Below are 25,168 nucleotides of genomic sequence, written 5' to 3' on the forward strand. Positions count from 1 at the left end.
TACACATTACATCAGGAGTAAGATAATATAGATCTATATTATCTATATATAGAATCTATATTATCTAGATATAGATATATAGATAGAATATAGATAGATATATAGATATATAGATAGATATATAGATAGATATATAGATAGAATATAGATAGAATATAGATATATAGAATCTATATTATCTTACTCCTGATTACATAATATAGGGGCAAATTTAGTTGATAATCTAATTCATTTGTAAACTTGCAATATTTCTAAGCCTCCAAAATGCCACAATCTTCGTACTTGAATTAAAATTATGTGGGCTGATTTGCAGAGTAAAAACAGTATTACTTTTCCTATGGAAATATCACTAAATGTGCCACCCTGCATAAATTCCTACACAATTTCAATGTAAAATTAGCAAGTAATTTTGGTTTGTTTCATTTAACATGGGTAATGACATATACCTTGTTATGCACAATGCATCTCACATTACCAGCAAATAAGAAATAAAATCTAATTAATTTTTAACGAAGATTCAGTATATCTAATCGTTCCATTCATCATTGCTATCGCCATCCTCAGTGCCGTTCGCTTGTTCAGTTGCAGGTGGCGGCACCGGTTGTATCTGGTTCAGCAGATCTCGCAGGGCATGCATAAGGTTTCCGAAACCCTGTCTCAGTTCCTGTTGCCCCTGCAGTCCCCCAGCTGCACCAGCTGCCTCAGCCACCTCTCCATGTGCAGGTACCAGCTAGGGAGACAGATGAATCACACATATCAAAGTCAAGTTCTAAAGCACGCACCACTACATCACGTGCACAACATTATACTATAGGTGGCTGTGACTACTTTCCCTCAACAAAAAGGGAACGGTGTTATCTACTAGTAATAATAACAAAATGGTGCTCACTGTTGTATAAAAGACCCTAATGAATTCATATGACACAACCTTACCACACATTTTACAAAGGTCACCAACTTTTATATGTGCTGAAGTAATATAAGCTTGCAAACACCCGAAAATGCCCATTTTATTCCATCTATATAACACCTCGTCTATAAATTCAAACTACCCATACACATTTAGCACACAAGTGCAGATTTAATGCCTATAATTAGCTTACATAACAACTTACATCTTCTGCATTGAAATTTGGCAGCATAGAGCGAAAAAACATGCCAAGTGATCCATAGCCCTCCTCTGGTTTTGGATCTCTGGCTGGTCGTTTGTACGACACAATACTATCAGTTGGCGGAAGGGGATCATATGACATGAATGGCGTGTTTGCCATATCCTGAAAGACAAAACAATCACATAGATATATAAGACATGATTACATCGACTATATTGGCCGAGGGTTTAAGCTAAACGTGCAGCCTTTGTTTACATTTCAGTTTCAGTACCAGTACGAATCAGAAACTAGTTTAATAGTCGGAATCTGAGGTAGCAGGTTGCAATTCCCTTTATTTAAACAATATACACTATAGTTTCATGATTATTTGAAAAATGCTACATTGGGTTATAAGCATACTTCACATAACTAGTTTCAGCTCAGAATCAATAACTGGTCATTACAAGAGCCGCAGAGCGTCTGGGCTCATCTGAGGTCTGTTTCAACGGTTATAAACGTAACATTTAAGTCGTGCGTAGTGACACCTTTGTTAGGTGCAGATATGCAGATACGCAGTTGCGTACACATCATTTCAGCAACCTTCTGCATTCTGCATACCTCCCAAATCCCATTGGTTGATACAAATCGCGTGCCTGAAACTCCTGTTTTATGGTGCATTGTGACCCTAACCCTAACCCTATTAAAACATTAAAAAAAATTAATTGTTGTAAAAGTTATTTGTTGTTATTAAATTGTTGTAAATAAATCATGTAAATATTTGCGTTAATTGGAAAAAAAATAGTTAAATGGATAAAGATAGAAAAATACAGAAAACAGGTAAATAATAAAAAATCTGATGGGATTCGATCCAACGACCTTTGAGCCGTGACGCCTGCGGTGTAGGCGTTCGGCTATCCAGGCTTATTGGCTTTCTAGATTATGGATGTGCCATGAATATGAGAACACTGTGACATCATTGAGGCAGTTCAGGAATCCACGTTTAACCCTCCTCTTGAGGGTCAAAAGGTTGAGGGTCAGACACTTACTCTTCGCACGTCAGTGGAAAGCACATTTCATGGTCCTTTCAATAAAGTGATAAAAATGGTAGGTCAGCGCTGAAACAAAAAAGTTTTTCACTCTGTCCATTAGGCCATGTCCTCAGAAAATGTCTGATATCTGAACTTTCCCCCACTGCCCTTTGACCTGTGACCTCCAATTTCGCACTGGTGATGGGTTTCCTGCCCATCACACTATACACCGAATATTAAGAGCAATAGGTCGAGCCGTTAAGATTTGTGCCGCAATTCCGTATTTCCTCCTATACCTTAAGTTAAGGGGAAAATATTCCCCCTCCGTTTACATGTCTTGCCCTTTGACCCTTGACCCCAAAATGTGTCAACCTTGGGTCATTTTCATATTCAAGATTTGTGCCCAACTGTTGATGGACACACGCACGCACGGACGGACGCACAATCATGCGATTCTACAAGCTGCATCTGACTACGTCAGATGAGCTAAAAATACAAGTATCCTCTTTATAGAGAACTCACCCTGGGCAGAGAAGCAGTTGCATCAGGTATCTCTGACATGAGCATATGTCGCAAGATGTTTCTAGGAGTTCCTCTGTATCTGCTCTGTTTCCTGTGCATAAAGTAATCATCAGAGAGTAAGGATAGGCTTTAAACCCACATACTTTACTTGCCATAGGATTAACGTACAAACTACTACTACTACTGCTACTGCTGCTGCTACTGCTGCTGCTGCTGCTGCTGCTGCTGCTGCTGCTGCTGCTGCTGCTGCTGCTATCTACTACTACTACTACTACTACTACTACTACTACTACTACTACTACTACTACTACTACTCAGCGGACACATCCGAGATAGAGTTTACAATGCCATGCCAAGACTAACTTCTGTCGGTAGTCACGGACGAGCGAGTCGTTACTGCTGGCTCTAGCCATCACCGATCGCACGTTGTTCTCCAGCCACGTCACAACAGCAGCATCCTTCCATAGGCCGTGGCTGCGTCCGACGTACAGTGACAACAACTGCCGCAGTGCCTCTGGATCACTGAAACAAACAGACTGATGTGGCAAGGAAGTATTTAGCATATGGCTGTCTGAGCTAAATTACCACACTACCTTTGGATATTCTTGCTAGGTCGGTCAGGCAGGCTACACCAGTTGATACCAGTTTTCATGTTTGCACACCAAATTGTTAACTATAGAGCATTATGTTACGAAGTAGCATATCTAAAACACGCCTATCACAATACTGGTTGTCGAGAACACTCTGTCACTCACTCTCGACCAACACTGACTTAAAAATTCACTACAGACACTAGTACTTCACTGCTACTGTAGACATCTGACATATTGTAGTATTTAGAAGATTGTTCTATCCTACTACGCCTAGCTAGTGTGGCCAGATGTTATGGTGTAACCATACCTAGCTTCAGATTTTAGCCCAAACAGCTCATGCCTCGTTACATCTGTGTCAGGGACAACATTGCATTTGTTCAGAAGAGGCATCAAGAGAGCTGGAAACTGTAAGAGAGCTTCTTGAAGCTGGAACATAAAAATTAAATAACATTCAGCACACTTATTAACCTAAAATAGGTATTTGAAATGTTTCTATCATACTTTCATGAAAGTATATACTTGTATATACTTGCGTATACATTTGCATGAAATGACGCTACGTCTTAGCATTATATATACACAGCACTTGATATTTCAATAATACATGTTGCAAAGGAATATGGTACAAGCATAATATATATAGGTATGCAGATTAAGTCAGTTGAACGTTAACACAGACAAAATCTGTATTCATGTAAGGCATATAACACCTACCATTTCATCGGCATCATGGGTAGTTTTACCTTCCAGCAACCTTTGATAGAAAGTGGCAAGCGGTACAGAAAAGGCAAAATTTGGTAGCTGAGAAAGATTTCTGTGTGCCTGCATAATGATGAGATACAAATTCATTATATAATTTAGTTTGACTTGTATTGTCGTAAGCCTTTACTAGATAACTTAGCATGAAAATATTCCAAGCAAGGAATTCAATCTGATATCAAAGGCCTTATCAAAATTTTTTTTCACATTCCTCTACTACAAAAATTCACATTTAGTCCACGGGATCTTTGGATGGAAGAACTTCCGCAAACACTAACATCAAAACATCAAAACAAAAAAAGGTATAGACGTAAGATCTTAATACAATGCAACAAGTATGATTAACTTCACAGCAGAGTTGGAACTTTGGGACCAAACATTTCTGAGAGTGACTCATCTTACCTCCCACTCCATGTACATGCGTATCAAGTACTCATACTGCTCCGACTTGACTGCATAGTAGTCGATCATGAGTAACACACAGAGTGGGTCACCATCGGGATCCAGGCTGGAATAACATAATTATAATCCATAGATGGCTTAGCAAAGTTAGCATAGAAATAGCAACAAGTTTGCAACAAGCCAGCAAGAAGTTAGCAGCGATGTGGTTTATTGTCTCACCTTTTGTCATTGTTCACCGAGTTAAACTTGCCAAGCATTCAACCTCCCCATCTCAAACTGGGTACATTACTTCACAATGACAACGACACACCCTCGTTTTCTCACTCTGGAATTTTATGTGGCACGTACACACCTCAGCAGTAGCTTGCAAAATTCGAGTGCCGTTCTGTAGCAGCCTCTTTGCCCAACAAACAGAATGTGTTTGAAGATTGCAATATAGAATGACCTGAAACAATGCAATTTATCTTCATTAACATCAAAGAGATATAAAGCTCCCCTATAAATATCGCCAAAATTTAATTAATTTCTGATACGAGTGAAAATATATTTATGGGCACTGTGAAGACTACATTACTGCTAGTCTGTGTTTGTCATAATTAGCTGCTATTAGTTTATGGTTACAAAGAACACAAACATTTCTAATCAATGGTATCAAGAAGGCCTAGAACTGCATTCTCTATGATATAATAAAACCATTATTATTAAACTCTGACCTATTCTCTGGCCGCCTATAATCCAATCTACAGTTCCCTTGGGTGATATTAAACACTGGATGAAAAGCATTCTCACAGCAGAATAGAGCTCTCTCTGAAACAAATAAGTTACAATTACAGCACATAAAACAGAAATTATATGTACTGTGGTAAGTATATTTGCAATAAACTTCACTGGAAAAGGAATATCATATAGTATATAGACAGAATAACTGCTGTAACCAAAATGTTTTTAGAAACAACACATGCATTGAGGTAGCTTGAAATGCTTGATTTACAACATGTACAACATGACCGATTTTTGATTTTCAAGAAAGTTATTCTCGTGCAAAAAACTAATCTACGCTTCATCTCTGGGAAAACCAAAGAAGTAGTGATCGATAGATTATGCTTTGTAGAAACAAGACAGCTTTATGTTAGTGTTTAATTTTATCGTATACCAAGTAACTCAGCTGCCATCTGTATATCTTCATTAATCTTAAAAACCTCGCTGAGCTGCAGCAATGCATCTAGGTGGTATGGCTGCAGATTCAACACTTGCTGAAAGTAAAACTCAATGAGTATAAGCAATCATGAATAATAAACTTTAACTCAACCACCATTCTCTGCCACTATTCTCTGCTGATTATTTCAACTGCCTCAGATTGCCAGCATGCAGATGTAATTTTTAATTGAGAAAATGACTAAACCTAAACCTTATTTTCACAACTGCATGGCAAGTAATCACATCATTAATCAGCAATTAATCACATCATTAATCAGCAATTAATCACATCATTAATCAGCAATTAATCACATCATTAATCAGCAATTAATCACATCATTAATCAGCAATTTACACTCTGAATGTGTTGGAGCCCTGAGGCATACAGAATAACTAAAAAATATCCATCTGAAAATAAGTGTGGCTCACTAAATGGGTGGGTGGGCACAAAGACAGCCCCAAACACCAAGAGCGTTGACAACTTAATTCATGCACTACAGAGAAAATGGTTGGGTTATGGTGAAATGAAATTTCGTTACACCGCATTCACCAGAATGTGGTACTTACCACTATATTGTCTGGCTGGTGAGATTCAACAGCATCGTAGAACTGAAATTGTGCAGTTTGGTAATCCTTGCTATGTATGAATGTAAAGTACTGTGCCCCTTGTTTTGTATCCAGCAACTGCATAGACAGACCTGCAACATAACACCACACGGCCATGACAAGCAAATTATAAGCAACTCAACACTAAAAGTGGTTGGAAATTATACTGATTTAATGACAACATTCATTTCGCCCGGAACCTACTGACCCAATGAGTTATGGCTGTACAAAAGCATAACACTGACTAAAGATTATCTGCTGATATTCTGACCTGATTTTGAAAATTGTGGCCATGAGTCTTTTGGCCTTGCTAGCCAAGATGTGCGCTGAAACCTCCTGTTTCTCCTTTTGCTATAAAACACAATGCACATACTTAGTAGCTTAACATGGCAACACATACACAAACGTCAGTATATTAACGAAACACAGAATAGCATATATATGTGTACACATAATAGAGATAACTACAAAGAAAATACATAGGTATAGGTTTGAAAATACTAGCAAAAGCATGTGTGTAAAGAAAAAATCTTGAAGCAAAAGTGTGGCTCTAATTCTTCATATAACAAATAAGTAAAGATCCTTAATTAATACAACCCCATACACTCACCCAGTCATGCATGCACACATACATTCATACACACACACGCATACGCACATGCACACACGCACGCACGCACGCACGCATGGACTAACGCATGCACACACACAAATATATATATACATCAAACTTACCTTTTATCAGTTTGAACAACTTTAGCCCCAAATTTTCTTTTCATTTCACTATCAGGATTTAAATATCTACGAAAACAGAATAAAAAGACAATAATTCAGATAATTTTGATTAATCTGAAGCCTACTTACTATGAAGGAATGACATAATTTTTGAATATCTACAATGAAATTGCCATGGCACATTTGCTGAGACCTGTGCTTAATCAGAGACACACAAGTGTTTACAATCACTTTCTAATAATAGCACTTTGTAATACACACGTGTTTACAATCCAGCACTTACAATCATGAACACACACCAAACAGTGACACACGTACACCTCTCCTTACAGGTAAAAGCAAATACCTGTGTTCAACAGTCAGAAGTGATCGCATTTCTTTGGTCACATGGAGATCACCGATGAAAGTCAATGGCATCTCTAACGACATGTCACTTGCCCCAAGAATTTCCTGAACTTGCCGAATGCTAGCATCAACCTCGTCTTCCTAAAACAATCAATCATTTTCATCTGTCAAGTTTAAAATATATGCATGAACACTGAGATCTATCTAACTTACGTCTCTATCTGTCCCACAGTTTAATTAATTTATTCTTTTACGAAAAATGCTACTTACATTTTCTAGTTTTGATTCAAGACTTGAGCTCTCTTTGTGATTCTTCTTTTTCTTCTTCTTTTTCTTAGATTTCGGTTTGGTTTGAGCTGCATCTTTTACAGCAGTGACCTTTGCTTGACTTTGTTTCTCAGCAAGATCGACATCCGGTTCACTTTTAGAGGAGTCAGCATCATCATCATCTATATCATTCAACTACAATGAAATATTGACTGTTACCCATTGCAAAACTAACAAAAAATAAATAAAAACCATGAATGACTATAAACTAGAAATGTTTTCCTACCACATGCTATATTACTTCATTTGACCTTGAATAAATTAATTGGCTCTCTTAACTGTCTAATTATTACAACAAGCTGTAACCAACCAGCTCAAATCGATTCAGCACATGTCTTGAATCAGTAGCGCCATCTTGTGAACATTCCGCTGGAATCTGTAATGGATCCAACTCGTCCTCACAGTCACTTTCAACATCTACAAGCCCCGCTATCGACAGCTCATCAGAACCATGCAGTTTCTTCAGGGCCCTTGAAGACATTTTCCTATAGAAATAGCAGTAATTAGGCTTAAACATGTAATTACAGCAGCCCAAAATGTTCTTATACCAAATACCAAACTCCATATACAAAAATTTCTTGCCACAATCAAGCAGGGCTCGAATTAAGCGACGAGAAGGGCAAAGCAATTTTTTTAGGGCATGTGAGAAATCGCCTTGAATTTTCTCTAAAATGGAAGGGCACAGAGGCAATTTTAAAAGGCACCATGGCAACTCTCAAAATTTGAGAAGGGCACAAAGGCACTTTTGTAAAATAAAGGAAAACTCGATCATAACAAATTAGTACATCAACATCGTCTTGCTTTTAATGTACAAAACAATATGACCCCATGTAAGCTTACACTGTAACACCGACCACCGTACCCCCTCTGCTAATGGAAGTACAGTAACAAGAAATTTTACATGCCCGCTATCAGGAGCGAATAATTATCCGATGCTGTTATTATTCCCTCCTGCGACTATCGGTTTTAAGCTCATTATTGCAACTACAGCACGCACGCGCACGTGCTATGTTGACTCGACTAAAAACGAAACTAGGGCAGTAGATTAAAGGGCACCGACGGCAATTACACAAAAGGGCAAGGCAGGTGACTGCCGTCGGTCGGGTTGGATTTTCAGGGGCAGTACGGCGATTGATAGGGGCACCGACGGCAATTGCCGTCGGTGCCGTCGGTTAATTCGAGCCCTGCAATCAAGTATCAGTTCATGCTACAATACCTAGGCTATATGAGTGCCTTACATGTTCCACAGCCACCTGTGGCTAGTAGAGAGAATAAAATCATAATAATACCAAGTCAAGAGTGAGTTTGTAAACACCGTTATAAACTTAAATGCTGTTCAAATGCTCCAGTACAGTCTCACTGAAGTGTACCATAGATACAATCATGTAAGGCAGCAGCATAGATCATTAGCGCTACTCACGCAGCCATGGCTTCACACATTATTGCAGAGTGAAGGACTATATATATATATATATATATATATATATATATGGTATTGGTAACAGCAAAGAAAGCCATGTTATCTACTAGTACTACACAGTATAAAACTGCATGAATATTGTTGGCCCGCATGTATTGCAGCATTTGGAAACCATACACAAATATGTAACTTTAACTTTTAACTATTTTATACATGATCACATGTAGGCCTAGCTCTAGTACTATAGCTAATGTAAGCCTATAATTATATGCTGAATTAGTATTATTCTGATTTTACCATCTGAAATTAGAAATGGTTTATGCGCGCCTGTACGTGATGCAGTCAGTAGCGCTGATAGGGTCTATATATCCTTGGCCCTGGGTACTGCCAAGTGCCGGACCTAGCTATAGCCCTCAGCTCCGCCGCCGCTCCTCCTGCGGCGGAGTGGAGGGCTATAGTACTAGAGCTATGCTGGACCTAGCTCTAGTACTATAGCCCGCGGATCGCTGCCGCAGGGTCCATCCGCGGGCTATAGTACTAGAGCTATGCTGGACCGTACCCCGCCTATTCCCAACCGTACCATGTAGGAGGGGAACGGAGACATAGAACCCATCAGCGTCAGTAGGCCTATGCACTTATTACTATTAGTATTAGTAGATGCGGATTTAGCGATTATAAAGAGAAGACGTTAAGCCCCATGTTGTGCACTGTTGTTATACTTCTAACTTGTTTACTCAACCCAGGTCAACTGAAAGCAATCCAACAAGATACCATGAACTTTACAATTATATCTAAGTTAATCTACTCGTGATACACTAGTAGTAGTAAAATATATTCCAGCGTTCAACATTACGCGTTGTGTTTACTAGTATCTACCACTATCAGAAGAGAAATGTTGCGGTTCACATGTTTACTTACGTAACTTTCACAACAGCTCAGTGGCGCCCTCGAGCGCAGGTAAATTTTATTCTGTACGGGCAGATTTACCACCAAAAGATGTCGCTTTATTTCACCTTTTGGGGTTGATTTATAACTCTGCCTTCAATCAGAGGCTCAGAGCCGTATATATAGAGAATCTCTATAATAGAGATCTCTATATACGGCTCTGCCTTCAATCAGATCCTTAGATCTAGAGAAGGCCTAACCTTCACTAACCCTTCAGTCGTTCTACTACCTTTCCGCTTTTTATTTTTTATTTTTTTTATTATTTAAAAAAAAATTTATTTAGGCAATTATCCATCATATACAATACATTGCATACTTTTACAATAAAAAATTTGAATTCATAAAATTGGATAATTACCAAGGATATATACACAAAAAGCATGACTAGCACACTTATTTACATTGTGGTCCTTGTTTTGCTATGCCTTAATTGAATCTAACAATTGTACTACTATCAGAACAAACTATTTGAAATATATCTATAGTTTTATGTTTCATTAATCGTCATACAATGGTACATTTTCACAAGACGATACAAATTTTTCTTATGCCTAATTTCAACCGAATTCTTTTAGTGAAAAACATACTCCTCTGCCTCTAATGATTCTACCTTTTCCATCAGACATTTCTTACACTATACTTAAAACTAGAATAAACAGAATTTGTCCTAACTGCTGTGGTAGAGAGTTCCAAGCTTCATTGCAGTATAAGTAAAAGAGTTTTTCCACTGCTTCCCACCCTCGGTTTAAAAATAGACATCTCACCTTCCCTTGTATTGAAACTATGGACTTCTGACGTTAACATGAAACCTTCTGTCATATACTGTGGGCCGAGATATGTAATATTTTAAAACCCTATTGACCTTCAGTTGCATTACCGCTAAACTCTACAGGTACCCAATTTACAGCCTTGAACTCTCTACACCTCATGTGTGCTCTAGAACCTCAGGTTGAGAACACATCTAATAGCTTTATTTTGACACACTTGCAGCTAGCCCTTGTGCGCTGTGAGACTGCTGTACCATATGCTGCTTGCATAGTCGAAGTGACATTGAATTAGGGCAGAAAACTAGTAATCTTTTACATGCCGTGTTACTTAGCTTTCTGGAAAGAAATTTCAATCTATTGTTAATCTTTTTTACAACCTTAATTCCCGTTATCTCACCACTCATGGTGTCTTCCAAGTCTATTCTAGATACTTAACTGTATTTTTATGTGCAATTGCCACCCCATTACATCTGATGTCCAGTTTTGGATTATCCTGAGTTTGTGTTTAGTTCGCAAAATAATACTTTCAGTTTTTCCAAGATGCAAGGATAAATTATTATCGTTGAGCCATTTATTAATGAGATGCAATTCTCTATTTAATTCTTCCTGTATAGCCTGTACCTCTGTCCCTGTAACTACTAAGGCCGAATCGTCAGCATATAATAAAAGCTTGACGTTAACTGCCTTTGGCCATGTCATTATATAAAGTAACAGAGGACAAAATCGAGCCTTGTGGTACTCCACATACAATAGGGTCCTTATTAGAGAAGGTACCTCCTACATCAGTTATTTGGATTCTACCAGAGAGATAAGCACCGAACCATTTAAACAGTTCTAATATCCATTCCGATAGTTTTTAGCTTGGCTAGTAGAATTTTATGGTCAACGGTATCAAAAGCTTTTGAGAGATGCTAATAAACCATACAGTTAGATTTCTTTGTCCGACTCATTACGAATAATATCAGTTAGATGGATTAAACTTGTGTCAGTTGAAAATTTTGATCTAAAGCCAGATTGGAACTCGTACAGTAAGGAATTTTCTATTAAATATTTCTCTATTTGGTTATAGGCTATTCGCTCCAAAACTTTGGACATGACACTTAAAATTGACACAGGGTTATAGTTTCCGGGTTCTGTTTTGCTATTCTTTTTATGTATCGGAATGACCCTTGCTGCCTTCATGTCATCAGGGATTTTTCCTTGGATGAATGACATGTTGATAATGTGTAAGAGCTGAGCAAAATAACATTTGATCATCTTTTATAATAATTTTGCGGGAAATTATCTAACACAATAGCCTTACCCGTAATAATGTTTTTCAGCCCCTAGTACCTCGTCTCTCCACCGTTGTAAAAGTAAATGAATTTTCTACTACGCCTTTGTCCCTATAATAATTTTGAAGACTAATCTCATCATACGTCCTTCTTTTGTGGTAGATCGTTCACCAAGTTTGAGGCCACACTTGTGAAATACTTATTAAAATTATTTGCAACAATTGCTTTGTCAAACAATATATTTTCTCCAATTTTAGGGCCCCAACCCGCCAAGTTGCTGCGTTCCCTTATTTTCATCCCCATACTCTTTAAAGTCTGCCATAACTTTTTAGGCGTCATTTTGTGGTCCTCACCTTTTCCGAAATAGTAATTAGCCTTTGCTTTTTTATTTATTTGAACTTTGTTTCTAAGCAATTTAAAATCCTTATATGTAATTTCATCTTTACTCCTCGTATATAAGCAGTAATTTCTATCTCTTCTCAGATAAGCTCCCTAATCTCGCTATTCAAACCATGGCTCAGTTCTTTGTTTTATTCTAACTTGTTTAATAGAGGCGGCGACAGTGTCAATGGCCTCTTAGAAGGTATTTTTGAAAAATTCCCCATGCAAGCTCTATAGATCCGCATTAAAAATTTTACACAATTGCTTCTCTTTAACTTATCTCTAATACCTCTGACTATATGTTTTTAATGATCTAATTCTCTAGTTTTATGCTTACCTATAACCTGTCTAGAAGTTTTCCTAGTACAGTAAGTTAAAAAATGATCACTCACTCCTTGGCTATGATGCCCGATTGACAATTTTGAGTGCATCAGAAACCATTATTAAATCGATGGCGGACTCACTTATATTAGTTACTCTGGTCGGAGTAGTGATTAGTTGTTTGATCATATTGGTATGCCAGTAATCTTTAAGAGCCTTAAGCATTCTATCACATTTTCCCGTTGATTTTTCTAGAACGCTTAACATTGAAATCCCCTAATATAATAATTTCCTGCTCATTGAACCTGTCAGCATGTCTATACTATATATTTTCCAATAGTCGAAGAAGTTGCCTTGTTTGTGGTCGATAGCATACCCCGGTCAATATTGGTTTCGATCTTGGTAGTAAGATATCAACCCATATAGGCTTCTTAGCCCCACTTTATCCATATCAGTTCTTATATTATATGCTAAATCATTATCATGAGCAGGATTCGTAATACATTTTATTGATTGCCCCATTCCACGCTAATCGAGCCCAACATACACGAGAAAATATATTGTACAGGATAAATAGATTTATCACGCAAACTGGTGTGCATACACGCGCAGTCACAGACTAACGCATACATTAATGATTTCTCCCGATAGATGACGCGAATATGTCATATTTGATCAAAATCGCTGCTACATTATTGAAATAGTCACTGATCTCTATAATAAAATCAGAGTTATTATATCAGTAATATCAGAGTTATTATATCAGTAATATCAGAGTTAAAGAGTTATCAGAGTTAATAAAATCAGAGTTATTATAGAGATCAGTGGAAATAGTACATACATCGAAGTGTAGGATGGGAATTTCATGGCCAAACCTTTACCAAGAAGAGAGAGAGAGAGAAAGAGAGAGAAGAGAAAGAGAGAGAGAGGAGAGAGAAGAGAAGAGAGAGAGAGAGGAAAGAGAGAGAGCAGAGAGAGAGAGAGAGAAGAGAGAGATGAGAGAGAGAGAGAGAGAGCGAGAGAGAGAAAGAGAGTAGAGAGAGAGAGAGAGAGAAGAGAGAGAGAGAGAGAGCGAGATGGGGAGAGACGCAGAGAGAGCGAGATAGGGAGAGACGCAGAGAGAGCGAGATAGGGAGAGACGCAGAGACGCAGAGAGAGGAGAGAGAGCAGAGAGAGAGGAGAGCAGAGGAGAGGAGGAGAGAGAGAGAGAACGACGAGACAGAGGATGAAGATGAGAGAGAGAGAGAGAAAAGAGAGAGAGAAGAGAGGAAGAGAGAGAGAGAGCAAGAGACAGACAGACGAAGAGAGAGAGGAGACACAGATCAGAGGAGAGACGAGAGAGAAGGAGAGAGAGCAGAGAGACGAGAGAGAGAGAGAAGAGAGAGAGAGAGAGAGAGAGAGAGAGAGAGAGAGAGAGAGAGAGAGAGAGAGCGACAGAGAGAGATAGATTATACTAAGTAGATGAAAATAAAAGCAATCTATAGCACGAGAAATATATACATGAGAAAATACATTGTACAGGATTAATACATTTATTACGCAAACTGTCAGAGAAACCAAGTGACATTCAAAAAAAAAAGAAGCAAAATATAAAGGATCATGGAGGTGTTGAGGGAAGGAGATAGGAGGACAAGGGAGAAAGGTGGGAGGAGAGGGGGAGGGAGGTGGGAAGAGAGGGAGAGGGAGGCGGGAGGAGAAGGGAAGAGAGGCGGGAAGAAGACAACCCCCTGTACCCCCTCCTATAATACACGCACACGCGCGCCCGCATTGTTTAAAACAATAGAGTATGTACATACGTTTATAAATATAGAGTATATATATAGAGTAATACGTTTATGAAGCTATTCTTTTACATAATATTCTGTAAATACATTAACAAATGTGAGAATGTCTCAATTTAAGCTTGTTATTAATAAAATTCATGTTTAATTAAAGAATTTCAAAAAAGTATAAACCGCAGATGGAGGCCAGAAATTATATTCCCCATGCATTGTCTTTCTCTCGCATTTTCTGCTATAAGTGCGCTTGACTATATTTCTCATATAAATTTACAGAGGTACGGGCGTATTATATGAGCTTTACTAGACTCAAATTTATATAGTATAATTTTAAAATTTATATAGTGTAGTATGTGTGATATACGTGTGAATGAAACTGGTGAAATACTGGCGCAAGCAAGTAGCGGTAATTAGTCGACCAATCAGAGGGCAGCAACTGACAAGCCGGTTGATGTCGTCATGGATACCCGCGCGGTATCGTCCTTGACAAGCTGGCTGACAGTTGCACTATAGCAAGCATGTACTCCAAAGGCAAAGCATCAACTGTGCCGTCAGACAGCCAAGCACGAGAAAAGTAAGTACATTTATCACGTATCTCGAAGACAGTCGCATTTTTAAATGTATAGAGTAAGTAGCTGCACAAAAATTTATTGGCCTTGTGGTTAGTATTTGTAACGAACAGCTATTTTCTTTAGCCGCGTTAGTCCGCAGGCTGTAGAATGCCCCTCCATAATGGCTGTTCCGATCACTGTGCGTATACCCTACTGCATGTAGCATTTAGGTCATCGTGATATATCTTTGCTATCCGCATCTAGGAGCGGGACACGATCATAATATTTTTAGAAAAATAAACTGCAGTTAATTTGGGCTGATTTGTGTCGCACTTCCTTATATTATCGCGAGAATCTTGAGATAATGTGATAATCCATCATGGCTGTTCCGTTAGGCTGTATCGACGCTAGTCTCATTGTTTACTCTGCGCAGCCAGTACAGTAGTACGCGCGTACAGCAGTACACGTAGGACCAGTTAATTTGCGCATTCAGTTGTGACCAGTTATTCCGTCTTGAAATGTCGCGTAATTTGGATACATTGATATGTTTTACTATGGCACTAATGTAGGGACTTTCTTTCTTTAACAGGTTAGCCTTGTACGTATATGAATATTTATTACATGTAGGGGCACAAAAAGCTGCACAGACATTCCTTTCAGAGGTAGGTTGTTTTTACTAAATTCCAAAACAATTCGTATTTTCATGATTATGTTTCATAATAGTAATTCAGAGGTGAGCATTGTACTTTTACCCGAGATAAAACAATGGTTTGCTATAGAAGATTCATACATGATTATGTAACCATCATAAAATGTCGTGCTGTGAATTCGCTGTCTTCTAGTAATTACATAGTTATTAATTGATTAGAGATTTTTGCATGTACAGAATATTCCCGTGCATCTTTGGTTCTTTGCTAAAAATAAAATTTGCTTGTTGATATTAGTCAGCTGCCAGTAGTGTCAAGTCGGTGTAATTTTACTCACAAGAGGGCAGTCTGTTAGCAGTGCAGATACATTGGTGTGTCTGCCTACATGTCATGTATACAACAGAATTATGACAAACATGTTTAATTTCAGAAAGAATAATAGTAGATAAATTCAATACAACTGCCTCATAGAATGGTATCATGCATTATAGACATCGTGTAGTAATAATAAAAAATAGTATACATGGAGTTCTAACTCTAGCTATGTAGCCATGTTCTCTACCACAATTGGATGCGAAGGGCTGCATAGACCTGAGCTAAAGAAATTCCAGCAGTTACTAATGATATTGAAACTCAACAAAATGCATTTCTTAGGGCTTCTCAGTGCTCTTCACAGCATTGTAAATATTCTACCAGGTCTTTACACATTCTATTTTCTAGTTAACAGTTATAATAGATTTTTTTGCCCTTTCCTTTCTAGATTCGATGGGAGAAAAATATAACATTAGGAGAGCCACCTGGTTTTTTACATTCATGGTGGTGGTAAGTATTACACACATGTGTCCCAATGTATTGTATGTATCGGACTCGGTGCAGGATCCGTGTAGTTCCCTGTTACCAGGTATAAATTTCTTCTGAAAATATATGAAAAATACATATATATATGGTAAAAATATTAAATTTAATGGATATTGTTGTCTAGGTTCTAACCTGAAGGAAACTCAAACGAAGAAAAAATTTATTGTATTGTAGGTCTTGTTGCCTAAAAGTTTTTTTGGATACAAATAGTGATGTCACGATCATCGATTATACTCGATCATCGGTTGAACAGTGGCTCAAACCAAGCGCTTAGTGATGTCACGATCATCGATTATACTCGATCATCGGTTGAACAGTGGCTCAAACCAAGCGCTTGGTTATCAAAATCCATAATCGATTTCATCAGGAAAAAAAAAACTTGGAAAAGTGATGAGAATCAGAGATATCATCACTACTATACAAGTTATCCTTTATTAACATACATGTATTATACACACAGTAGTAAACAGTGCAAAACAAACAGTAAACAGGGCTAAACAAGCACATACATGCACACACGTACATGCGCACGACGTTACGCACACACAGGCATTCAACACCCCGAGTAACCGATTGTAACCGATCATCGGTTATTTGGGTCCAACCGATGATCGATTACGAAATTACAACCGATTGACCACACTAGATACAAATAAATCAACATGATATAACTGGTAAATGACTGTAATGCATCATTAATGCATCTGTAAATGATGCTAGCAAGCATTTTTGGCATTTTTCTGAACTCTTACCTGATAGGAAGTGTTCTAAAGTGGTTATAAAATATGATAGTCAACTATTTGACTGTTTAGCATTAAAATCAAGGATTACACTTAGGAACATTGATCAAGGTTTAACTTGTTTTCACATTTTTACATATATTGCTATAGTCTGCGTAGCTGCGAAAATAAGCTGTTCTATAAATGGGTGAAATCATTTTTAATACTAAATTATCAAGGTATAACGAGATTGGAGTTTCTGGTTAAAATATACATCACTATATTACCCTAACAAGGATATATTTAGTATTATTTACCTTATATGACAATTGACCAAAGGCAATTAAGTTGGATTCATGTGATTTTTTTTGGGTATTCCCACACCAGCATTCAATGATACAATGATGATGCCTTAATAACTTGTTAGTACCTTTGTTTGTAGGAAGGCCATCATTCACTCATTCTATAAAGAGTAACATTGAGTGGGTAACTACTGCTGGTTTTTATGCAGTTTAGAGTGACGACATTGATTGACTTTGTCCCCAGCATCCACACACTTATCGGTCGTGCAAGAAACGCTCATGTTAACAAATTTATTAATGCCAACTTGTAGTGAAGTTTGGATGTACACAAGGCGTGTGTATTCTACTAGCGATGTGTACAGATACATACACACAGCTTGTGTTTTCTACTAGTTAAGTGTATATGGACATACATGCAACTTGTTCATTTTGCACCATCCTTCATTATATACTATGCATGTTAGGGTTTTGACTGACATAAGTAAGCCACCCTCGGGGTGTTAGCGATTCATTATGATTAAGTACGAACCGAGCAATTTAAATAAATGTGCGTGTGTTTGTGTGCATGTACGCCTGCAAGCGCCTGTGTGTGCGTGTGTGCGTGAGTGTGTGTGTGCGTGCGTCTGCGTGAGTGTGTGCATGTGTGCATGCATGTGTATGTGTTTGTGTGTGTATGTATGTGCATGTGCTCAAGTCTGTGTATGTGTGCATGCATGTGCATGCGTGATGCATTTGTGTGAGTGTGTGTGCGTGCATGTGTGTGTATGTGCATGCCCGTGTTCGTGTGTGCGTGTGCGTGCGTTCATACATGCGAGTGTGTGTATGTGCATGCACGTGTGCGTATGTGTATGTGCGTGCGTGCGTGTGCGTGCGGGTGTGCATGCTTGTGTGTGTGTGTGTGTGTGTGTGTGTGCGTGAGTGCGTGTGCATGCGTGCGTGCGTGTATGTGCATGCTTCTGTGTGTGCGTGTGCGTGCGTGTGTGTGTGCGTGCGTGTGCGTGCGTGTGTGTGTGTGTGTGCGCGTGCGAGCGCACGTGCGTGCGTGTGTATGTACGTACAACAATGATATAAATGCTAACATTTCCCCGCCGCGTTTTCCTTGCAGTGTTTTCTGGGATTTATACTGCGCCGCACCAGAGCGACGAGATACTTGTGAACACTCGAGTGAAGCGAAAGCATTTCATGACTATGTAAGTACCACACACCAGAGCTAAGCTGTCTCACCCACCACACCTGACACTGCGAGGCAAAGCCACATGAACAACAGTGTTAACGTATAAATGTTAATGTTAAATAAAAATGTCAAAAACATGTTTCACTGTTAATTTGCAACTTCTAGTTGCAAACTTGTGGTTGTCGTATTGACATCTTCTATCCTGGGTCCGTTTTGAGGACTTGTTTATACCTTGTAGAATGCATGCGAATGAGAGATTTCATTGACCAGTCCAAAAATGCAAATCATTGTGCATTCTTGCAGTGGGGGTTTGCGAGGTGTGAGTTTGCTAAGTTCTTCCTGTCCACTGATGAAAATTCATTTGCTAATGGTGATATAATTATATATTGCTATAATTATAAAGGTGACTTTACTCCTGGTTTGGTAATTGAACTGATTTTAGGTGCAGTTGAGCTTAGCTCCTTGTCGTTCATTCCCAGCATATGCTAAGTAACCTTGTCATCCGGATGACCCTGAATTATTGCCAGAGTTGAACTTCATTTTATTTTGGCCATCTCTCTAATGTCAGCCCCCTAGCAGCACTAAACGTGTCATTCTACATTGTTGTTTATTATAAAATTTAAGCTGAATGGATCTAAAATCAACAGAAGTTTAGTGGTGTGAGCACTTAAGTATTTGCATTGGCATCTGGCAATTGTATGTCTGTCTCCCAGTCCCCACTGCGTCATGCCATTAAAAAAGTTACTGTTTAATCCAAATCTCATTTTCAAAGTATTACCTGAATGATTAGAATCCCTATTCAAACTTGGCTTCACCAGTCGTAACCCTTATCTTTCTTGCAATTCCGGGACGAGACAGATATCTGACCGTTCAGTTTTGCAAGCATTTTATCTCATGTAGATGGTAGATGTGTACATATCATCCGGAGTTAATAATGACAAATTTGTCATTATTAACTCCTGATATCATGCATTGTAGTAACATCACCCAACCGCATATATACAATTGCAACTGGCAGAGGTACTTCCACATGTATTTGCTATTGCTGCTGCTTGAGCAGTTAGCACATCGTATAAAATACGAAACTTTATACTCCATCATTCAGAGTAATGGTGAAAACATTTACTTGTCAAAACATGGAAAACATGTCATAACTTTGATAAATGCCAAACACATTACTGATTATTTTAACGGGAATAAGTGATTGAGTCAAATCCAAATATTACTATAAAATTAACTAAATCCTACAAAGATATTAAGTATGGCCCATCAGGTGAATATTTCAAGTTAAATAAGAGGGGCAGTTTCATTGTAATTTTAAGCTGTACGCTTTTGTCAACAAAGTTGTGATCAAGGTTAGTCAATTTAACATCTTAAAGTCTAAAACCGTTGGCAGTATTATTTGCTGTTATGTAAAACCAGGAAAAAGTGTGTAAAACTGTTTTATCTATATTATGTTACCAACGTTTATATAGTACTAAATATGAGAATGCCTTACATTAAACAGACATGAGATTTTTACTAACGTTCACTAACTTTGAAAATGGGTGTATTCCTAAAGCCCTTTTCTATACCACAGTTTTCTATTCTGAAATGGATGCGAGTTTTACATCTTATAAATAATAGATTAATAATACTATTTAAATAACAGGATTTTTTCACGATAATTAAACATGACTAGTTAAAAGTAAATAATAATGTGCTGGAATTTTTGGAGCTTCCCGGTTACTAGCAATTTAAATTTTAATCTGGAGAATTCTTGTCATATCTCAGTAGGGTGCTAAATGTCGGACACGGTTGGCCGTCACTTCGTCAGTGCACCGTGGCAGGTTTTCCTCGATGTCATGTCCCTCCCTATTCTTCGTAACCTTTGCCCAGCCCAGCAAAATTCACGCTCGTGGATGAGTCACACTACTGTGTACTGTATTGTAGTTGTGATTAGCTCCCAAGTAGGCATTATACACACCTCGCTGTCGAGTTCCTTAATCATAGTTTCTCGGATAACGCAAGTTTAAACTCATAGAAATTCACAAATTACAATGACTTTTCTCTGGGAGAGCCGGTTTTTCTGGGAGTAGAGTTCGGCTGGTATCTGGGAATTTTACGCAACAGCGCTTAGATATTAGGGTGTGGTTACACGTGACATCGTGTATTTACTTCTAACCCATGGGGGAACAGTCCGGCAAACTCCATCGCATGTATGAATTAACCACGAGTACGAACACAAGCGGTGGCCGTAGACAATAGCTTTAGCTGCTATTCCTGTAGCGCGGATAGGTCAACCACGTCTTTGTCTACCGGATTGCCTTGCTAGAACACTCTGTACTCTGACCCGCTAACATTATAGTAGTCTAAACAACTTTTAGGTGATTAGCGTGGTCGCATTATCGTTGCCATTCCGCATGCACGTCGTGTCACACAGGCACACACACGCGCACACTGCTCGTTTGGTTAGAAACTAACGCAAATTTGGCAATCTTTGTCCTGCTGTGTCGTCGTAGATTTTACGTTGTCCGTCGAGGCGCTGAGCATGCATGCATTTTTTCGTATTTGTCGCGGTGAACAAGTACATATCGCACTATATTTTTCGACGTGAGAGAAAGTCGCTAGGTCCCACATTGCGCGCTCTTCCCGTATATATGCGTATACGTACTCCCTCGCTCTGCATGTTTTAGAGTTGAATGCGTTTGCTGGTGATCCCCCCCCCCCAATGCATCCGGGATCCTGCCCCAACCCGCGTGTATGTGCGTGACTCAGGTCAAGCAGCACTCGTGTACCTGTACCCTGTACCTGTAGGTGTTAACCACCGTGTGCGCAGTTATCGCACATTCCTTCCACCTGTCCACACGCCGACAGCAGCGCTCAAGCAGGCTTACCTGGTTTCTTTGCTAAGGAGTCTTTCGATTGTTCGCTCGCTGGTGTCTGTTTCCACTTCTGCGACACGCTTGTGTCACCCAGTTGTCCCCACTACTCGACCGTAAGTTTGCTCAAAGGAGGTGGCGGGGAGGCGGCTGTGGTCAGTGCTCAGGACAGCTTGGCCGTATTGTACAGCATTGTCTCAGGCTGCTCAAATGCAGTGCAACTTGCATCTCTCACGCAGATATAAAAATCAATAAACTGAACCGTTGCTATAGCAACATAGTGTTGAAAATTGCCTTATCCTAGACAGCTCAGCCTAGGTCAGCATGCAAGTTATTTTTATAGTTGTCTGTTTTGAGTTTGTTTATTATCAGTATTGATTAATAGAAAACTTAGTATTGCTTCGAGTTTATCTAGTTTGAAGTAGATTTAGTGCTTCCATCCTTTTTCTGATGTTAACTTCTAAAGAAATAATATTTTTGAAACTTTACTTCCTGACAGGCAGAGTTCTGGTAGAGCTCCAATATTGCTTTGTCTTTATCGATTAGGGTTTTATTTAACATAGAGCACAAATTGGACAAAAGAACATTATACACGTCACGATATTAAAAACACAAATGAAATATGGAAGAGCCAGGTTTTTCTCCCTAACGTGTATCACATCATGTGCGCGTGTGATGTTACTACGTGTGGACCTGTACATGTTGTCAGCGTTGGTGGTCTAGCCAAATTAGTTCTTAAAACAACGTCAGTCCTTTTCGAGTCAATACTACCCACTGTGTCTAATGTGAATTAGCCTAGAAATACATCAGTAGTGATGTGTCTTATCGTATTTTTGTCATGCTGACTTCTGTAATGTGTAAATTAATTAATATAGAAATCAGCTATATAATTACGTTTTATTATGAAGCACTATTTTGCAAGTCAGTTTGACTAAATTATAGCCCGTTGCGGAAATTTAATATGAAAATTTCACTGAGATAGTTGTACATGTACATTTACAAGGCATTGATTTCCTGTATTCATATATTATACATCACGTGTTATTGATTACTGGTTAAGATAAAGCTAGTATTACTAGCTATTTGGTCATAAATGTACTTTTCCCATGATACTGACATTACCCCCCCTCTCTCTCTCTCTTGTCTCACTGTCATCTGTACTGATTTGGGCATTTTCCTTTCTCTGTTGCAGGGTTTTGTAAACTCTGGGTATGGTGTAAATGTAAATGGTCTAGCTCACGTAAGTAACACTCGCATGCTTTCTTGTCTCTTATACTTTTGCAAATTCGCCAGTTTCCGAGTGGCGTTCGCGCACGCGTACACATACGGGATACGAAAATCGGTGACGATTGTTAATTAATCAAAAATCATAAAGTGGAAAATAAGTTTGCACCTGAACAGTTGAATGCTGCTCGGTGGTAGCCGGCGATTGGGATTGATTGCCTCTGCAAAGGTTATCGATTGGTGAGAACCTATGTCGGCATGCCTGGCTCGTAATACCATTTATCACCGCTGTTCATTCACAGCGAGTCAAAGGGATGCTCGTGTACCTACGTGAACTTATCACAGGCCTGCTCCTATCGATGGTGGAATAAAATTAAACTGATAATGTGCAAGATCCTATCCCGTGAAATTGGGCTGATTGCAATATCTCCTACCATCATAACTTGGCCTCAGAAGTTGTCAGATTATAATAAATTTGTAGACTGATCTCGTTCTCTATAGTGATCTGCTGACCATTCTGTTACGTCAACCTAATTAGTAGCCAAACTCATACGCTTTAAGATCACTCTCGCACACGTGTTAGCTGGTCATTAGCATCAACAATAAGTAAGGCTGGGCAGCTTTTGATCCAAAGGTTTTAAAACCAGTTATTTATTTTATAGCCATGTATTTATCGCCGAATTAGGGGTAACATTGAGGAGCTTGGCCTGTATGGCCAATGACACTGGCACCCACGATGGTAGTGTGATATTAATGGGGCTGTATCAAATTTCTGCCGTGAGCGCCTGAAATTGTCGGGATGAAAATCCCTTTTGAGTTTTGACCCACCACCAGTTATATGGAATTCTTATTAATTTATTTTTTCCTTGATGGTTACTACTAAACTGCTAAACATTGCAAATAGAAACATCATCTGCATAAATTTAAATTTAAACTTTCTAGCTTTTACTAATAGCTTGTTCTGGCTAAACTCGCAAGGAAAGCGTTCTAAAAAATTTTTTGTTTGCTATTGTAATCCACATGTTGCTCGACAAGATTGCAACGCTGCCTGTTGCAAAGACGTCACAATCCTTGGTGATTGAAGAAGTATCATAGCTAATATAAATATTTGAGTTTGGGTAACACGCTGGTTTTCTCATTTGTTTGCCTGATTAGCTGTTGCAAGTTCAGATCTCGCTCACATGGACAAAGGCTCTTTGCAAAGGTAAAACAGCAGTTGGGCAATCGGTCAAGTATTTATTTGGATTTCAGTCACTTGTGGGGAAATTTTTTAACCCATGTACGTGAAGCGTACAAATTCACTTCCAAGGTTTAAGCAGCACAAGTGCAGTTTTTAGGAGGGTCAGCATCTAGACGCTTTCCCTAATGATGGATTACCTCTTCTAAAGGTGATGTCGGTTTTTTCTTCCCGAGTAATATACCTTGTACAGACTGCAAATTTGATCCTACATCAAGCTAGTCCAAGACAGGCCCGGACTAAATTTCTTTAGTGTGTACACACTATTCTGGACTAAGTTAGCCTGCCGAATGGAAGTGCATGGGCCAGGCCTGCTTCGAAGCATGCTAAGTTATCCCGCACAGAGTTATCCCACGCTAAATTGTGTGTGTGGCACGGGCTAAATTTCGATATACACATAAGCTGTGTTTGCGTCACATAAGTTTCTGTACAGTACAGTAGCTTCTGAAATTATATCTGTGATTTTGTTTTTTATCTTCACTTCACTAGTGTATACACATATAGGGTAAAGTTAGTTTATATGGAGGCAAATATAAGCAGTAACTGAAACGACGACGAAGTAAAAAGTCTGGTTACAATTTTGCCAGAAGAATTTCTCCAGAATGTATGAGAAGGCATTGCTGATAAAATGGCTCAATTGGATTATAATCAGATACATAGCTTCGATTATACCAGAAGTAGATAATAGGGAAGGAGTGTGACTTCAATAAGCAAGGGAAATTCGTCATTTACTAGCCTTAGAATACCTACGATTTACTACGCATAACTCAACCAACTTGAGCTCTAATCGTACACAGTACATTCGCCTAGCATCGTGCGAAATCGTTTCCTCGTATACACCCGCAATCCGAAGATACAGACTAAAACGTAGACACCATTATGTTGCCAACAAACTGAATGTATAAACCGCCTAACTTGAAACAAAAGGCAGCTACTAGCGCTCATAGGGTCTATTTCCCCAAGGGTACTGCCGGAACGTACCCTGGGTACGGTCCGGTATACCGGAACGTACCCTGGTCACTATTTGATATGGTTAGGGTTAGGGTTAGGGTTAGGATTAGGATTAGGGTTAGGGTTCGGGTTCGGGTTAGGGAGTAGGCGTAG

The 25,168-nt window shown here is 38.9% G+C and overlaps 2 protein-coding genes across 9 annotated transcripts in view; one reads left to right on the top strand and one right to left on the bottom strand.

The window, feature by feature from the left end:
• Window positions 1-194: 194 nt before the first annotated feature.
• Window positions 195-9,331, bottom strand: LOC106804985 (transcription factor 25-like). Its single transcript, XM_014806417.1, has 17 exons — window positions 9,323-9,331; window positions 7,916-8,090; window positions 7,549-7,740; window positions 7,280-7,419; window positions 6,934-6,999; window positions 6,470-6,549; window positions 6,160-6,290; window positions 5,549-5,648; window positions 5,109-5,202; window positions 4,748-4,840; window positions 4,396-4,501; window positions 3,949-4,056; window positions 3,542-3,660; window positions 3,005-3,163; window positions 2,642-2,732; window positions 1,116-1,274; window positions 195-730 (listed from the first exon to the last, which is right to left on the bottom strand). The coding sequence occupies exons 2-17, from the start codon at window positions 8,084-8,086 to the stop codon at window positions 527-529; spliced, it is 2,013 nt and encodes a 670-aa protein (XP_014661903.1). The 5' UTR covers window positions 8,087-8,090; window positions 9,323-9,331; the 3' UTR covers window positions 195-526.
• Window positions 9,332-14,972: 5,641 nt separating this feature from the next.
• The window catches only part of LOC106804986 (single-stranded DNA-binding protein 3-like), a 92,880-nt gene continuing 82,684 nt past the window's right edge, over window positions 14,973-25,168 (top strand). For 6 of the 8 annotated variants that reach the window (XM_014806418.1, XM_014806422.1, XM_014806419.1 and 3 more), the window contains exons 1-5: window positions 14,973-15,065; window positions 15,632-15,704; window positions 16,450-16,511; window positions 18,674-18,758; window positions 22,796-22,843. In XM_014806418.1, the coding sequence (XP_014661904.1) occupies window positions 15,010-15,065; window positions 15,632-15,704; window positions 16,450-16,511; window positions 18,674-18,758; window positions 22,796-22,843 (324 nt within the window). In that variant the 5' untranslated portion in view covers window positions 14,973-15,009. The remainder of the gene's footprint in view (window positions 15,066-15,631; window positions 15,705-16,449; window positions 16,512-18,673; window positions 18,759-22,795; window positions 22,844-25,168) is intronic. The other 2 variants (XM_014806421.1, XM_014806426.1) reach the window with 1 other exon arrangement.

The sequence above is a fragment of the Priapulus caudatus genome, unplaced genomic scaffold (assembly GCF_000485595.1).
Source record: "Priapulus caudatus unplaced genomic scaffold, Priapulus_caudatus-5.0.1 Scaffold95, whole genome shotgun sequence".
In the NCBI taxonomy this organism is placed as follows: Eukaryota; Metazoa; Priapulida; class Priapulimorpha; order Priapulimorphida; family Priapulidae; genus Priapulus; species Priapulus caudatus.